The 18,982-nt window shown below is 43.6% G+C and overlaps 1 protein-coding gene across 1 annotated transcript in view; it reads right to left on the reverse strand.

Moving 5' to 3' along the window:
* The window catches only part of LOC144797742 (solute carrier family 66 member 2-like), a 241,594-nt gene that overhangs the window by 141,757 nt on the left and 80,855 nt on the right, over positions 1 to 18,982 (reverse strand). The window contains exons 2-3 of the mRNA XM_078668486.1: positions 14,633 to 14,867; positions 8,672 to 8,805 (exon numbers count right to left, since the gene is read on the reverse strand). Coding sequence (XP_078524612.1) covers positions 8,672 to 8,805; positions 14,633 to 14,838 — 340 coding nt within the window. The 5' untranslated portion in view covers positions 14,839 to 14,867. The remainder of the gene's footprint in view (positions 1 to 8,671; positions 8,806 to 14,632; positions 14,868 to 18,982) is intronic.

An 18,982-nucleotide genomic window follows, 5' to 3' on the forward strand; every position in this document is an offset into this window, starting at 1 on the left:
CTGCTATAGTTTGTATTGTTCTTATAAAGTGTGTCTATCTTGTAGTGACATTCAGTTAAGAAAAATTAACTCTTCAACTTCGGCCAAATCTTTAGGCAAATATTTGTTACTAAGTCAAATAATGATGTATGCTATTCTAAAGTCCTCTACCATTTGTAAACCACCCCCAGCCCAAAAATGTTGCTTCTATACATAAGCAGAAATATAAAGTGCATATCTTGTGCAGCTGAAAAAGACACACAGTTCATCGAGCTCAAACTTCTAAGAATTCCAGCAACTGGGCTGTGATCTAGTGCTGATCCACGATAAGGTGAAAAAGCACTAGAACTTCTTCAATCTTTTCCAAAATTGAAAGTAAAGAATTACTTCTATACCAAAGTGTTACCGTCACAAAAGGACAGGATCAGACCTTAATATTTCTAGCTAAATTGCCATATGTGTCCTTGTATGTGCTTTAAGAGCCCCAGGCCCCTAGAGGGAAAACCTTTATGTAGGCAGAACAAGTACTACTTCTAGAGTGATGCTAACCCATAGCTTAATTTAATTTACTGCACTGTAAGCATGTATTTAGGAGTACTGTAAGGTGCAGCTAGTATCTTTTATTTTTTTATTATCTGTTTTTATTGATTTTTAGAATCAATCATTTTTATTGAGCAGCATAACATCCCATAACACAGCTCAGCTGCCTACATCCGCTGGCCGGCAGAGCAAATTCTACTAGCATTAAACACAGCGTTCGGGCCTACACCCCAGAGGGCGACCCCGTGAAGAAGAGTACAATGCCATGATGAGCAGCCAGTACCAATCTACTGCAATTAAGTATAGAAATAGAAACAACAAAGACAAAAGAAACCCACCTCCCCCACCCCCACACCTCCCCCCACCACCCACCACCCTCCTCCGCATCAGTCTCATCTACCTCCACATACTCCGCACCGCCGCCACGCCCACCCCCCAGTACCACTCAGACTACTCTTTTATTGATTTTTAAAGGTTACATCAGCAAGAAAGATAACATGTATCACATAAAATTGACCATATAGCGAACCATCTGTAAGCGTCCAATAGATATAAAGGTTGAATAGCGGCATATGGCAAATATAAATTTTGTGATTACATAGCCAGTCTCTATGGCTATGGTGCTCTGGCTACTCATTTGCTGCCTTTTCTTCACCATATTCAGGTTGTTGGGTACAGAAAGTGTTAATGCTACCTTGCTAGAAAAGCAAACTCAGAGTGAATAGCAGTGCCCAGTTTCTTGGGATGAAGGTGGAGAGTTCTGTCATGTTCCACTACTAGCCAAATCACTATTTGAAATTTGAGGCTTTCAGGCCATTCCAGAAAAAAGTCAAGACCGGTTGAAGGTATCGTTCATTTGCTTGACTGCTTATGTAAGCTTTGCTGAATGATTCCCATTTTATTCTAGAACATGGAGATTAAATGAAAGCTTTTATGTACAGCAGCTTCATGACAGCAGGGCTGGTGGTAGATTAGGGACATTCAGGGTGGCCGCACAGGAAAGAATTCTCTGCGGTCTATGAATACAGTTCAGTGCCAAAGAAATAGCACAGGATGATGGGGGCTCATCTGGGCATCAGTGGCCGCTTCACAAAACATTGTGCACAGGTTGGTATGTTATTATAGCCACGTTTTAGGGTGTATTTATTTCCAGACATTTGCAAATCACGTACATAAAGAATCCCACGGAAATAGCGAAAGCTTTATCTTGTTTACCATCAACAGTGTTCTTGTACGGTCACTAAGGGCACATAATCAGCTTTCTCATTATTCTATCTGTCTAAAAACAATGCCAACTCAGTTTTTAATGTCTCTTTTAGATGATTTGTAATGGTTAGGTCAATCCTAGACAGTACATGCTCTGTCTCTCGAGACATGCTATATCTACTGTACGGGGTTTCAAATCCCCTTGGTTTTGATTGGCTCCTTGAAGTGCTTTTCAAAATGTCCTTGTTTTAGTTGGCGAATAGGTTACATTTGTCCTTCCTTTTGCTCTTTCGGTCACACCGTGGAGAATGGCCCCTTTACATAGATCATCTCATGATCTTCATATACGTTAGTTTTGGTGCACTACTTTTTCATTTGCATCCGATTATGGTTTCAGATTGTTGTGCTTATTGCTGGCTGTAGGCCCCCAAGGAGCCCACGTGCACGCGCCCTTGTTAATGCACTCGCCGTGCGGGTTTTCCCACACCTTACTACATGGCACATGCCTCTTTGGGATTACAGTCTTCATTTAGGCACCCCATGTGTAAGTATTTTCTTCTCAAACCAATTCTCGGCTTGTGGACATGCAATTTTAATGCGGTCCCTTTGTGGACTTCCATACGCCACACTAACTATCTTCTTTTCAGGCACCCCATAGGTCTCCCAATGAAGCCGCTGTTACATGCGTCAGCCGATGGCTCACATTAGATTGCGAACGTAACTCGGTTGGACACATCACTCCATAATTTAAATTTTATTTTTAGATTTATATAGGGTGACTTATCACCCATGAGGGTATCCAGGCGCTGTCCATGGGCACAGGGAGATTAAGTGATTTGCCCAGAATCACTGTATGTTGAGCCAACGTGAACCGGGATCCCCAGCTCTAGAGTCAGCAGCTCTGGTCGCTGAGCCACATCCTCTCCCTCATTCAGCAGTCGAGTCCTTCCTGTCCCCAGCTGCGGGTATGTGACCCACTCAGGCACAGCTGCTTTTAAATAATGCACTCCCTGCTCGACTTTCAGCATGCAAGGACTCACAGCGGCACTTCGACAGTGGATTCCTTCCACTACTACGCTCCCATTCCACTCTGTGCCTCGGCCCGCTGGTATTCTTACCCAGGTGGGCAAGCAAGAAACTCTCCTGTTTGGCGCTCGTAACGATCATTCACTTTTGTAAGAGCTTGTATGTAAACCTGCAGCAGTAGTGTTAGAACAATGCACTGCAACTCTTGTTTTCATTTGTTAGGCATGTGGAGTTTAAGTGATTTACCATGAACTACAGGATGTGGAGCCAACACCACTAGGTTCCCTAGTTTCTTAGCAGCAATTGCCCTAATGCCACATATCTACTTTCCACTAGCCCCTTTATCATTGTGCCCTGAATATAAACCAAGTCCTGCTGTTAGCTCGGTATAGTATGAACACCGGGCATGCGAGTGGCAAACTTTATCGCAGCCCCCAGTTCATCTTTCTACTTCTGTTTCCGGATTGCACTCCTTCTGTCAATCGCACTCTTATGGCATCCACTCACATTGCCATATGGTACCCCCGGTACCATCCCCTAATCAACCCCATTATTTGATTGCTCTCTGTTCCTCTTATCTGATCGCCCCCATGGCCTTCTCCCATGGGCAATGAGTTAGATTGTTTGTTAATGCCCCGCAGGACGTGCAAGCCATCCCTTGTCACACCCTGGCAGCTTAAAGGGTCTGAGGAATGCTAGATATTCAGAGCTAGTAGCACCACCCCCACACCTCCAGACTCTCCCACTGATTCCAGGCTCCCCTATCTCCGAGCGCCCAGGAGAGCAGGCAGCCTACTCTGCATACTCAAATGGGTGCTGTGGGCAGTGGCTGGAATACTTCACTGCAGGGAGTTGGGAAAAGAAGAAATATTTCACGTTTAGCTTGTAAAAACCAGCCGGTAACCCAGTGGTTGATAGAGCATGCTTGCCATGTTGGTCCAGTGGTATGCGTAGACCAGTTTTCACATGCATCTATCTCTGTACATTTTTTAATGAATGTATTTATTTAATTTCTCTTTAGTGTAACAGGCGGGGCCTAGAACTCTTTAATTTCTCCAGAGACTGGCTGGTGTCTTAGCCATGATTGCAAATTCCTAAGTGTTCGAACAAAGAGGTGTTGAAAATCCCCAGGGTCCACCGTGCTGAGACCGAGCAGGTGTCTGCTCCTGTGAAGGAAACCTCCACAAGCACTTCTCTTAAAAAGGCGTAAGATACCCATGAGCAGCAATGAGGTAGAAGCGGTGGAGTGGCGTCGAGGTGTATGATTTTTGGTGATGTGGGCTGCGTACGCGTTTTTCTGAGAAGAGGATAATACTTCCTTGAGTAAAACTCTTGCATATAGTAGATTGGTCTGCTGGATCCTGTGTTAATGGGTTAATCAGTTTTGGGATATAGTGGGGAGCAGAATAAACAGTGTGTGCTAGCTCCAAGATTAAAATCATTGAAGAGGGGCTAAAATGCCAAATAAAGCCAAAAATATGGCTGCAGGTACACTTGAATTAAAATTAGTTGCTGATAATTACCATTTCCAATGTATCGTGTTTTACCCTCTGCTGCTCCAGACTGAGACTGACCATGCACATATCTAACTTGGTTCCATTCTAGTAAAACAGTCCAGCATGAACCGACAGGCCGAGTTCCCTCCACATGTGGTCACCATCAATCCCAGAGAGGTGCATCATTTTGGGTCTCCTCAGTGGAGTTTAGCTTGGTTCCTGTGACACTTTGAGCATGAGCCCCACTTCTGATCAGACCAGTCAAACTTATGATGTCTCATATAGAAAATCTAAAAAGTGATGGGTTGAATGCTTTAATCTCATCTACTGGTAATTTACTGTGTTCACATTCCAGCTCATCATTTGATGTTTGCTGTGCCACTGCAGACAGAGATCAGCCTTGGCCTTGCTGTAATTGGAATAGTGAAGCCTTAATTGCCAAGTTACATGCACAAGTAGTCCCAGAAACCTGGTTATATGCTCCAGTGTTTCTGTTTACTCTTCTGTGCGTGTCTTTGTGAAAACGGTGTAGCTCTAGAGTGACCTGTTGTAAACCCCATCCTCTAGGTGCTGATAGCCCCACAGCCTCTACCACAGGTTCTGTGCTGCAGTGGCAGACTGTGTTGTGCTTGTATGCATATAAACATGTACCAGTCTCTTCTCTTCTTGTACTATGTGGGCAGGCACCCTGGCTTCACATTACGTCTGTTACTATTACAATGGCAGTGCATGGTCTACAAGGCCTTTCTATAGTGTAGTACCTGACCCTTGCAACTTGTTCACTCTCTTGTGGCCCGTACACTCCCCTCCTGGCTTAAATGGCGTCTCTAGCTCCCCCGTTCACCAGTGGTACGTGAAGTATCAGTAGATGTTGCAGCATCCAGTATAATGTGCTGCTAGCTTGACTAAACACTTACAAGATCCCACAGGCGATACCTATCAGCTATGAAATGCTTGTTTTTTTTTATTAACGGTACAAATAAATACATTTGAGTTTAGTTAAACTTACTACCCCTGGTTTAGTTACTTTTCTCACAAGCTAGTACATTTATTTAGTGGCGGTATTACACATCACCTTTTCAATATGAAAAGCATGACTGAAAATGTAAACAAAACCCAAACTTTAATGCTTGCTCAATACATTTCCTGGCCAGAAAAGCACTACACCTGCGTATTATGAGCAATTTGCATACCCAAATATCACAAGGTAAGAGCGCATGAGGTAATTTTGCATGCATTAGTCACGCACAGTCTACAACCATATGTAAATGTACAGTGTATTATTAAGCACATGCCATAGCACATTAAAATCACAAGTTGACTCTCTTCACCTGGAACCCTAGAAACAACGACCAGAAATGAGCGGTATCAAAAAACCAGCGAAACAAACGAGAATAGCACTTTCAAACGTATCAAGCTAACAAATAAAAAGCATCTGTTTACTACACAAGTGCAAAATAACAACAGCAAAACATGCATGAAAATTCATAAGATTTCATATAAAATGAATTATGCACAGAAATGAGCAACAGAGAAATGCAAACACCAAACGGTGATTGCCATAACAAATGAAAGCACTCGGCTGTCAACGAGTGATGAAGCCTACTCGTTTGTATGCACATGGGAAGGGCTTAGACCTAATGTATGACTACCAACATGCAAGGCTGCCTTCAGGGCACAGTGCGCAAATCATGAAAACAGTGTAGTGAGCAAAATACCCAGATTCGCAAATATGGCCCAAAGGATGAATGGCCTAATCCTACAGGACTGTTTTTATTTGTAATGGACAGGCACATTGAGAACACACCAAGCAATCTGAAATACACATTAAACGAGGCGATCTTTATAACTAGGTATAACTACAAATCACATTCTGACCACTCCTTAAAACCAGCAGCAATCACCCTCCAAATACACCAACATCAATGCGGGCGGCAGCAGCATACTTCTATGCCAGAAGGGAAATCATGGAGGAGGAGGATCAAGACCAAAATAAGCATTGGTAAATGCATTAGGTTTTGCCTTTATGATTAACAATACATATATTTTTGAAAGTTTTAGCTGTTGAGCAGTTGTGAAATATAATTTAAAGGAACTATCAGATTACATGATGAAGGAGGCAGATAGGAATTTAGGTTGAAAAGTGAAAATATGTAGTCTATGTTACAGTTTCAAGCCGATGGGGAGAGTGTATTGCATTGTTCAGTGCTTCTAATGCCTGTGAGTCACCGTTTAAGTAAAAGTTTGTGACAGCTGAGACTGAAGACAACTATTGGTGTCATGTTTATTTAAATATCAATACTGTACCAAAAATTGGGAGGGGAGAGAGAGAGAGAGAGAGAGAGAGAGAGAGAGAGAGAAAGTCGGGCGAAAACGAGGAATAAAGGAGAAACAAAAATGTAGAAAGAATGAAAGAGAATTTCAAAAAAGGGGAAATTAGAAAGAGAAACAGAGGGGGAGAGAGAGAGGGGGACGTCGAGCATGAAAATGAGATACACAGGGTAGACGAAAGCACATGAGAAAGAGGACAAGAGTGGGAAATATGGAGACAATTAGGACAAAACTGACAGAATGATAGAGAAAGAAAAATTAAGAAATGATAAAATATGAGTAAAAGATACAGCGGTGAAACAGAATGAGAGAAAACTAGGCTACGACTTCTGGACAGACAGAGTAATATAATGAGAAGGAGCTAGGAAAATTCTCTGCTTCCTACACAGCAGGAGAATGGGTCCTGAACCTTTGAAGGGCTTGCGATACCTGAAGCGTTTATGGGCAATCCTGGTTGAGGCCAATGTGTTGTTCGTGCAGTGCCCGACTTCATGCCCGCGCATGCATAGGGCTGATTTTGTCTGCTGTCAAAAACTCTCCTTCAGCTCCAACCCCGCTAATTTTCTCCGTATTGCCCTCTTTGTCACTGATGGAAAGTACCTTCATCTATCATGGCCTGAGGGTCAAGTGATGGGTGGAGAACTCCCCCTGTGGCAATTGACCCCGGTGTTGCTCAGTCCCCTTACTTAAAGCACTTTATCCTTACTTTGCTGCAACTCTTCTTCAGGTCATGACAGATGCAAGATGGACAACCACAGCACTGGCTTTAAACCAGCGGTAAGACTGTCAAGCCATTGGCATCAAAATCCTGTTGGGTTGCCGGAAAAACCAACAGCCACACAAATGACTTCTACTAAAACACATTCTAAGTAAATTGGCCTCTTATTTTTTCTCTCTGGATATCTTAGGAACCTGACAGGATTTTATTATTTAATGACTTGATCAGCTTGGCACAAACATAGGGCGTGGTTTTGGCTGGTAGATGGTCAAAGAACCAGTGCCCCAGCATGGCCATCAGTGAAAGCATCAGTTTCAGTTGCTTTCTGGATCTTGCCAGGGCTCAGCACTCTGTCTTGAGTCGAGCATGTGATGGCTGTAGAATGATGAAGCCTAGGGTGGTGGTCTTAGGTAGATGACAAAAACATATATTGTACCCAAGTTAAAGAAATAGTAAGTCCACTGCTGGGGTTGATGTGCCTGCCCACCACAGAACAGGCAGCAGCACCTCCAGGACAGTGATGGATTAAACCCTGAGGAGGCCTCTAGGCAGTCGAAATGTTGGGGCCTCACCTGCAATTTATCTCCTAATACCCAATTCACCTGATTTTTTTTTACAAACTGACAGCTGGCAGAAGATGAGCTTTTAACCCCTTCGGCGCTCATGACGAGCAGAGCTCGTCGTGAGTCGTGCCGCTCGCACGCTGATGACGAACTTCAGCTCGTCATGTAACGCGGCTTTTGGAAAAAAGCCGCGCAGCGCAAAAATAACCGCCGCACGCATGCGGTTAAGAGACAAACCTTTATGTGAATCTGATTTCTCTAGTTTATGTCCTTTAAATTGTTAATGGGTACATTACATTAATACATTATTTTCTCTATTGAGTCTTTAAAGTAAAGCTTTTGTTTCTTTGAGTTGATTCTTTTTTTATAACTTTTGAAAACAATATTTAAGAAAGCTTGATTGTAATTTTCTTTCAAAATCAAATCAATATTATTTTGATCCATTGTCGCGTGGCTCCTAAAAGTAGTGGGGCCCATAGGCAGGTGCCTACTATACCTATTTGGTAATCTGGAACTGCTCCAGGCTCTCTGAAGCAGCTCTGTTTGCCACTGAACTAACCAGAATGAATAGAGGGCATGCTTTGTGTTCGCTCGCAAACTCCGAAGCTGTTTTCTTTTGAAATCTTAGAGCCGATACAAAACATGCAAAATTTACACATACACTTAAAATGTATATGGTAATCACAGACAAATCCAGCTTGGCATATAAAGTGTATGTATTAACATGTTAATTTAATGTGACATGGGGGAAGCCAAAACGGACAACCTATTAACCTCTGACATTGCCATTTTCTGAAAGGTCAAATTCTTACCTGTGAAAAAGTGACTTTTTGTGGAGACCTTGTTAAAACTGTGCACGGAGCAGCAGAGGTGCAGCATGGCCAGCATAGTGGCGATCATAACAATGCTCTGCAGAAGGAGGGGGAGTTCAAAAAACTTTCCACACCTAAAGGGGATGGAGAAACCAAGGATTATCAAGGATTAGAGGAAGGACATACAAAATTCAAAATGTATAAAAAATACCTAAATCCTTCAGATCAGTATTGTAATCGCACAAGTATTGAAACACAGGCAAAAGTGCTGGACGTTTATGAATACGGCAAACAGTGCTGTTTATCACTTTATCGAGGGGGCAGCATAAGGGAGTTTGGTTTCTATTCTCATAGTAAACTCACCTCTTAGCGGTCAGATTTGTTAATATAACTTAGCTTTCTTTTTACTTTTCTTTGTTTTTACTTGCCCTGCGGGGGCGTCCCCCTCCACAAAGGGGCAAAGAAAACAAAAAACACGTTGTTCAGCATAAGACTGCCCTTTCTTGCTTGTTGCGTGTACGTTTCCAAATTAACTCAGGCAAGCCGTTAGATAGTTACAGGTGAGTTCTGGCCATGATCGCTCTGGTTTAGGCCTCTCCCTAGGTCTACAGCCCTGTCATCTCGTGGCAGCTGACTGCTCTATCTTTGCCTTTGATCTCACATATGCTATACCCCACACCACTACTCAGGCTTTCAACCAGTGCTTAATTTGAACCGGTGGTTTCCGGTGTTGGCATCTGCACTTAATTGTCAATACCGGTACTTATGACAGTCTGCCGCATGGTGGTGCTGTTTGTCTAATTTAGAAACAAGCACAACAATTGTTTATCAATTCAATATGCATAAAAAATTATTAACAGCTGCCTCTTAATCCAGTCGTATAGCTTTTGGGGCCGGGAATAGTCTGTATTGTCACACTTGTATGGGTGTGATGGTTAGTAGTTGGTTTGGTAATGTCATTAGGTGACCTGACAGGAGCAATGGGTGGTGCAAGCTATAATGGCCTACTGACAAGAGCCCTGAAACTTCTTATTTTATAAATTAAGCACTGGCTAGCCCTTCAGTAATTAATAAGAGAGCATTGTACATTCATGGGGATAAAACCAATGACGATGCCCTTTGTTGACAATTTATTTACTCTAAACAAACATAGGGCCAGATATATCAAGCTAAATTGCAATCACAAATGCTGAAATTTGCAGAATTTCAGCGTTTGCGATTGCAATTTAGCTGTGTGCAAGGAAGGAAAGAAAAAATTTCTCGAAAAATAAGGAACCGCAAAAATTGTGATTCCCTATTTTGCACACGCATTTAGAAAATCGCAATTTGAGATTCCCTAAATGCTATTCCAGTAGCCATCGCAAATTGCGATATTGCTGTAAGGTATCGCAAAGTACCAACAACTTCAAGTTGGTGGTAATTTGCTATTTCCCTGAAAAAAGCACTATTTTACTTTTTTCAAAGTGCCATATGACACACATACATGCCCTTAGGGCATGCACTTGTGCCACATGTGCATGTATGCACAGTTCAGGGGTGCAACAGGGTGTCCTTTTGGAACCCTTGCACCCTTGAAATTGTGTGCGCAATTTGCGAGCACCTATTGGGTACTCACAAATTGCGCACACAATTCCCATTCATTCTTATGGGCCTCTTGGCCCATAGGAATGAATGGGAAGCCATTCCTTGTTTGCGACTCGCAATTTGCGAGTTCCCAATAAGGACTGCGTAGGAATCGCTATTTTAAATGCAAAACCTATCTACATAGCAGGTTGCGAGTCCTTAATAGCGATTCGATTCACAAAAAATCGCTATTAAGGACTTGCAAACCTTTTCTTTCATACATGTGCCCCTGTATCTCCTAATCATCCTTATTCCTACTATGATTGCTGGTACATCATTCTGAAGCCAAACACTGGACAGGTCCTCATTATATATAAATAAAATAAACATAAAATATGTGGGGTCTTGGTTTATTTGACTTGGTAAACAAAAGTCTTATTTTTATATTTTATGGGTGGTTTAATTTTGATATTTTGTGTCTTCCTATAGATTTTTAGCAACTATTCCTTATTGATGAGTATATCTGTTTTTTTAAATTGTTTCAAATGAATTCATTTTGCTGTGGTATAAAGGGATGATGTGCTCGGGTTAGGGCTAAAGCTTGGGGGAGGTTGGGACAATTGCCCATCAAGGGTAAGAAACTGAACATTAATATTTGTAGTCAAGAAATTAATTAATTATTCAGGTAGGAAGGTAGGGAGGAAAACAGGGAATCAACATTAGAAACACAATAGACTGTTCTGTTTTTTGCAATTACACGTACAAGTTCTTAAACAAGGGAAAATTTACAAAAATCCTTTTTATTTGAAAAAGTGAGATTCGTTTAATTTTATATTTATGAAATTAATATGAAATGGTCTTGGATTCTGAACTTTCAAAATTATTCTTTATAAAATGTTCACATATACAAAACTAATGTCAAATTATGGGTGGAATGAGAACAATCATTGTGTGGGATTGTGAATTGCTGTTGTATTAAATGGTTGTTGTACTCAAGTAGCACCCCTTTGGGAATATCTTCAGGCTCTACAAAGCTTGTGAAGTTTACAAAAATTGCAGCATTTTAAAAAACGCATAGTGCAGGAAGATATCCTGAAAAAGTAGGATTTGCATGAAACGGCCTGTTCTAAAATTCGCGTTCACCAGGAAAATATTCCATGAAAAACACTGCTGCCAAACTGTACCATGCCAATAAGCTAGGGTCTCAGACAGCATTGGGGATTAACACTCAAAATCACAACATAATCTGTTTGAAAGGTCAAACAGATTATGCCTAACCATCAGCATATCATTTAATAAAAAATGCACACATTTTGCAGTCAAATACAAGCTTTTAATTTTAGAAAAATAAACTCAATATCCCAAAAGCTTAGAATTGCCATGATCCTATGTGGGAAGTGTTTCCATGTCGTGCATGATGACCAGCAAGGTGGGGTTGCCGTGAAATGAGATACATCCCTTAGCAGTGTGATGGATGAAGAAGTGTTAGAGACAGACACACAAGCTTTGAGCATCTCTGCAGTCGCCTTTGTGGTAATTCTTATGTTCATAGCCCACTTAACTGGTTACTGTACTGATTTATCATTTCTGAGAAATTTAGTTAAAATGTAATGGTCCTGAACAGGCATAGGTTACAGTGGTGGCTCCTCCACTAAGGTGGAGGAGCGTCGCCCCACTGCTCTTCCGGCAGTGAAAAAGAGAAAAATAAAATGATAATAACAACGTCATTATTATTTTATTTTTCGCTACTACAGGGCTGGGTTATGGTGTGGCAGAGCTGGTGGCTCAGGGAGGAGGAGTGGTTCATGCACTTAAGTGAGCATGATTGCTTGGCCAGCCGTCATGGCCCGGCCAAACATTCATGCGCACTTTGCATATTCCCCACCAGGCTGTAATGCAAAGCCTGGGGGGGAATATGCCCAGGCACCCTTTCCCCATCTGAGCACCAATCCATGTGCTGAGGCCAATCACAACGCTGTACTGAAGCGCTGTGATTGGCTCAGTGGAGCCTGTGTGCCCGGGTGCTTCCTGCAGCTTGTTCCGGACTGGAGTCAGGAAGAGAAGCGAAGCGGAGACGAAGGTGAGGCGGCGGAAAAGGTGAGTGCGTTTTTAATATATATTTTTCAATCCCCCAGTTTCCCCTCCCGCCTGCCAACCCCGTTCCCTTCCAGCCACCACTGATAGGTAAAAGGGAGAAACTGTGGAAGGATCTGCTGGGATGGACTTTGCTAGCATCATCCCATATATAATTGTGATTGTGAGATGTCAAGAAGCGGTCGTGGTATGTAGCTACTTGAGACCTGCAGTGGTAGACTAAATTAAATTGCTCTGTTGTCCAGCAGCATGTGGCGATCTCTTCCATTATGCAAAGACTGTTCAGTGGGAGATGGGTGATTTATTTGCTGTGAACTGATACAATACTGGGTGATGAACATGTCTATTAGCAGTTTTGTCTTATTTGAATGGAAGCGTTTCAAGCAGTAAAAAGGAATTATTATTATTATATTTTTTTTTTACAGAGTAGATTACATTTCAGGGGTGCTACAGGGTGTCCTTTGGACACCCCTGCACCCTTGAAATTGCATCCTTATTTGCGATTAGCTAATTGCTAATCGCAAATAAGGAATAACTCCCCATTCATTCCTATGGGCCTGTAGGCTCATAGGAATGCATGGGGAGTTATTCCTTATTTGCGATTAGCAATTTGCTAATCGCAAATAAGGAACATGTAGGAATCGCAATATTTTTTGCAATTCCTACATGAATCCCGTTTTGCAAGTCCTTAATAGCGATTCCTTATGAATCGCTATTAGGGGCTCGCAAAACGGGAGATTGATGAATCAGGCTGTTAGTGATTTGCTCAGAATCACAGGATGTTCAGTATTATTGCAGAGACTCGAACCCGGTTCCCCAGATTCGAGGTCGACCGACCTAGCCATTAGGCCAACTTCTCTCCCTTATGCAGCCTGTATGAACTACAATCAACCGCTCAACTGCTGAGTGTTATCATATAACTATTAGTGCAAGTTATATATTGTATGTGTATTGTAATTGTAGCTACATAGTGCTAACTCCCCCATAGGAGGTGTTGTAGCGCTTTAGGCTTAACAGCATGCTGCTCCAGATCCCAGGCTCACAGCGAGCCTAGAGCCCCAAGACTGTCCTTTAAATCTGACACAATACAGCAAATGTTTCAATAAGAGAAAGTAAAGTTGCAACAGTTCTGCACTTCCTATTGGTGTCAACAAATTATTCAGGAAATTTGCATTTTAAAGGTGTATGGGGTTTTTCTGGACCGCCAAACCTAATTTTTACCTTGTATTTTGTGTCCTGTGGAGGTCTACTTTCATTTTTTCCCGCTCACTGACTCAGGTCCCACTTCCCCTATGGGACATACCTTTGCACCCACAAGCGTGCCTGATTCACAAATTGAACACCACTCCTGCACTTGCAGCACCTCTTTACTGAAACAGAAGTTATATGGAAAGTAACTACAGTTTTTAAAAATGTGGAGAAAGTTTCAAAGGTCCATTCCTGTTACTTGATTTGTTGCTAATAACCAGACTCAAAACCCTAACCTTCCCCCCTCAAGCTTGGCCCCATTAATAATTGAATGCAGAGCTCATTATGATGCCTTTCACTTATTCCAAGGGCATTTGATGGCGGAGAGACGTTTACAAGACTTCTTTGCAGAAAGAACAAACGCCAACTTTTAGAATTCCTTTTTAATTAAATGCTGAAAGGACATTGATATTCCTCTTCTAGCAATCATTAAAAATGAATCCGGGAGAGGAGAAGCAGATTTGACTCCTCGCCAGGTCGGGTAATTTCCATCAGTGTCAGAAAATGGAAACAGACCGCTCCTGTCCTGACCCTATCAGTCATTCATCGCAAAACCTCCCTATTCGCATCCCAAGTGGGGTGCACTGCAGGATAGAAGTGACCTAGAGAGAGGGGAAGATTCTACAGGAGAGAAAATGCAATGGGGTGGGGAAGTGGGGGGGGAGTGGACAGCAGTGCCTCTGAAAGGCCAATAAGTCTAGAGCACAGCCTGGCATGGGACTGATTATTTCCCATCCTTACTAGCCAAAGTCTGCAATGTCTCCCCCCCCCACCCATGGCACTTCTCTCTGACCCAACTTCTCAACCTTCCAACCAATCTTGAAAAATTACTTCCCCTCGGTGGCCATCCCAGTCACGAGTCTGTACTTCTGGGAGTTCTTACTAATTTGGTAATTTTTGTACCTTATGTGCTGTATGATTCTAAGTCAATGGCATTGGGGAAAATAGCGATTCTCCTAAATAAATGACAAGAGAATCTGAATTTCATTAAAGACACGGAGTTCTGTACAAGCTTCAATAAGTATATTAGTAAATAAACGAGGCAGTAAACCCTACCAGAAGAAAATCCGGAGGATGTTGGCCATGAGCAGAACAAGACAGACCCATGTCGAGAAGCCCTCGGCGTTGTTGGTTCTCTGGATATCCTTATACTGAGGGACGTATGGAAGGACGCCGCCAAAGACCATGAAACAAGAGGCCATCCATGACAGCAGCGACGGCGTGCCAGAGTCGCTCAGATCTTCCATGTTCAACGTGTCCATTGTTTCATGTGGTCAGGTAGCCCGTTGCCCTGATAGAAAAGAAAACAATATGGTTATTAGGGAGCGACATTCTCAATCTCAGAGGCATCAGTGCTCTTCCATCGAATGAGAACTACAACAAAGGGGACAGGAGGGCATGAGCTATGAGATCAGAAAGACGGAACTGAAGGGGAAGTTAGGTTGCAGGACAGGAAGTGACGTGAAGGGCTGGCCTACATAATTTCCCAAAAAGGTCAAGGACTCTGAAAGGTCTGTAAGGCCGGAACAGTCAGTCCTATGGTAGCTCTGTCACTGGCTATGACCCATGCCACATATTTACAGAATCAATTATTGCAATGCATTACAATACACAATGTCAATAACCAGAATGCTTCATAATATACAGTCAGTGAATGGAATGGAATGCCTCATATTAAAACAGGATTAAAGAACTGAGATGCGCCATATTTCACAAAATGGTCGCCCAGCGCCTGAAAGACATAAAATGCCTCATATTACACGGAGGCTATTTATTTAACATCAAATGTCACACAGAATCAAAAAAATGGAGCACCTTGCATTACACAGCATTACTAATGGGATGCCACGCAAGTCGGATTTTTATTTATTAAGATAGCTCTCATCCTGCACATACTTAGTCTTGGAATGCCTTATACCGTACATAATCAGTTATTGAAATACATCATATTGAACATTGTCAATCACTGGAGTGCATCCCAGTGCACAGTGTGAGTTACTGGAATGTCTGGCACTGCAGAGAATCTGAATATCATGCAGAGCACATGATTCAGAATTTCGCTGCTAACCTTTCTGGGATGACTTTTGTTGCAAATAGGAATTGTTGAAATGGCACATTACGAACATATTTATTGCAGTGTCATATAACAAATATAATTAATTATTGTAATGCTTCAAAACTCAACTCATTAATTGCAGGAAGTCCTCATGCAACATCCAAATAATTATTCGAAAAGCCCACACAGTGCACAAGTAATTATTGCAGTGCCTCATTCGACGCTTCTTAACTATAGAAATGGTGCATTATTTATAACGTACTAATTAACTGTTGGGATACCTCTTGTACGCATACTTAATTACTGGAATTCCCCATGTTACACACTGCTAATATTGTACTGCTTCATATTCCACATAATTATTTTTTTGGAAGACATCTGCACCACATTATATCAATATCTCATGTTTTATCTAATTAAATATTTAAATCCCTCCTATTGCATATAATTAACAATTAGAAAGCGTCACTTTGGATAGAATCAAGGGGCCTTATTCACAAAAAGCCTCCATACTTGTGCCAGAGGCCTCTCAGTCATGGGGGAGTCTCCACACTTGTGGCAGAGGCCCTGCAGTCATGGGGGGAGTCTCCTTACTTTTGGCAGAGGTCCTGCAGTCATGGGGGAGTCTTCGCACTTGTGGCAGAGGCACCGTGGTAATGTGGGAGTCTCCACACTCGTGGCAGAGGCCCTGCAGTCATGGGGGAGTCTCTGGCACTCGTGGCAGAGGCCCCGCAGGCTTGTGGGAGTCTCCACACTCATGGCAGAGGCCACGCAGGCATGGGGGGAGTCTCCTTACTTTTGGCAGAGGTCCTGAAGTCATGGGGGAGTCTCCGCACTTTGGCAGAGGTCCTGCAGTCATGGGGGGCGTCTCCACACTCGTGGAAGAGGCACTGCAGTCATGGGGGAGTCTCTGGCACTCGTGGCAGAGGCCCCGCAGGCTTGTGGGAGTTTTCACACTCGTGGCAGAGGCCCCGCAGGCATGGGGTAGTCTCCGCACTTGTGGCAGAGGCCCTGCAGTCATAGGGGAGTCTCCACATTCGTGGCAGAGGCACTGCAGTCATGGGGGAGTCTCTGGCACTCGTGGCAGAGGCCCCGCAGGCTTGTGGGAGTCTCCACACTCATGGCAGAGGCCACGCAGGCATGGGGGGAGTCTCCTTACTTTTGGCAGAGGTCCTGAAGTCATGGGGGAGTCTCCGCACTTGTGGCAGAGGTCCTGCAGTCATGGGGGGCGTCTCCACACTCGTGGAAGAGGCACTGCAGTCATGGGGGAGTCTCTGGCACTCGTGGCAGAGGCCCCGCAGGCTTGTGGGAGTTTTCACACTCATGGCAGAGGCCCCGCAGGCATGGGGTAGTCTCCGCACTTGTGGCAGAGGCCCTGCAGTCATAGGGGAGTCTCCACATTCGTGGCAGAGGCACTGCAGTCATGGGGGAGTCTCGGCACTCGTGGCAGAGGCACCGTGGTCATGGGGGAGTCTCCACTCTCGTGGCAGAGGCCACGCAGGCATGTGGGAGTCTCCACACTCGTGGCAGAGGCCCCGCAGGCATGGGGGAGTCTCTGCACTCATGGGAGTGGCCTCACAGTCATGGAGGAGTCTCTGCACTTGTGGCAGAGGCCCAGCAGTCATGGGGGAGTCTCGGCACTCGTGGCAGAGGCACCACAGTCGTGGGGGAGTCTCCACACTTGGAGCAGAATCTCCGCATTGAGAACTCTCATTGCCAGTGCAGGATTAAATGCTGTGGAAGCCCCTAGGAAGTCATGATTTCGGGGACACTCCTCACAAATTATCTCCTAATACATTTTTAATTTTACCAATCAACAATTTCAATAAAGCAATTTGATTACACAAAACTAAACATTAACAATTATTAAAGTAATTAAACAAAAATGAATTGGAAATTATTAAGAAAGCTTGATTGTAATTTTCATTGAAGATCAAATAATATTATTTTGATCCATTGTCGCGGGCCCTTGAAAGAAGTGGGGCCCGTAGCCCGGTGCCTACTTTGCCTATTTGGTAATCCGGAACTGCTCATTGCGGAGATTCCACCCTGAGTGCCGAGGCACTCCCCACGACTGCGGGGCCTCCGCCACCAGAACGCAGGCCCTCTGTGAATCAGGTCCAAGCAGTGGATTGCCACCGGCACAAAATCAATAGTAAGCTGCTTTGAAATTCTGGTTGTGTACATGCTCAAGTGAGGCTGTTGAGCTGGTGATTTAATTATTGCAGGTATTGCATTACTTCATGAGGTCCTGCAGCAATACTTCATGACCATTTTCACTAAAGGGACAATACAGCGAATTTCACAGAGTGTCACAAAATCCAATAAGACGTCATCAAGCAACGAAACATTCTATTGAGCGTATTGCTGGTGATTTGTAGTGAAGCAGGATTGGGTAAGGGATTGGCTACTGTAATTCTCCAGCATTCTGATACCATTCTGGCTGTGAACTAGAAAGGCACAACTGAGCAAGCGGGACTGTCATGTCCCCAGACCCAGGAAAGCACGCAGGACACGATAGTGTTGTACAGGTATGCCTTTATTCTTGTTCCTTACAGCATATGCAGATCACGACCTCATGCCTCGAGGTCCAGCACCAGAATGTTCTTCTCCCCACCTCTTGACCGGATGTGGTGTCCGGTGTCCCCTCGCCCCTGCGCTGCCCCAGGGTCCTAGTGCCCTTGTCCTGGACAGGACATCTCCCCCCTTGTTGCAAAACAAACATTTTTTTTTTTTTTTTTTGAGAAAGGAAAGAGAGAAAGAGAGAGAGAGAGAGAGAGAGAGAGAGAGAGATGTTGTTCGATGGCCCAGATGCCTCTTCGTTTACACCTCTTCAATTAGTCTCTTTGGTTCCATGTGTTTCCTTCTTGATCGCTGTTTTCTGATATCCGCTTGAGCTTCTTCCTTTTGTGTGCCTTTCTATAGTTCTTGCCTTGACCTTTCCGCTTCTCTTGCGTCTGCCTTGCTGACATGCGAAAGGTGCCCTGTGACGTGATACTGGCCAAACTGCCGCCTTTGCCATCCGTTCTTTTGCTTTTGTCATCTTCAATTTGCCTCCGGGGTTCTCGTTGCTCCATTTCCTCGCTTGTCCTTCTTTGACCATCGCAATGCCTCCTTTCTTTCTTTTCCGTTTCGTCGCATGTCTTCCTTTTTTCTCCTGAGCCTTTGTTGTTGCGTTTGCTGTTTGAGCTCTTGCAGCAGTGTCTTCTTGTTCCACTCTTTTTCCTTTCTTGTGTGTGATAGTCTCACTCTTCTTCATTCTCTCATTGCCACCACCTGTCTTCGGTGATTTTTTTCTTTGTTGATGTTGTGTCACCTTTGCTACCAGTTCTATTTCGTTGCCATCTGAA

The sequence above is a fragment of the Lissotriton helveticus genome, chromosome 12 (assembly GCF_964261635.1).
Source record: "Lissotriton helveticus chromosome 12, aLisHel1.1, whole genome shotgun sequence".
NCBI lineage: Eukaryota > Metazoa > Chordata > Amphibia > Caudata > Salamandridae > Lissotriton > Lissotriton helveticus.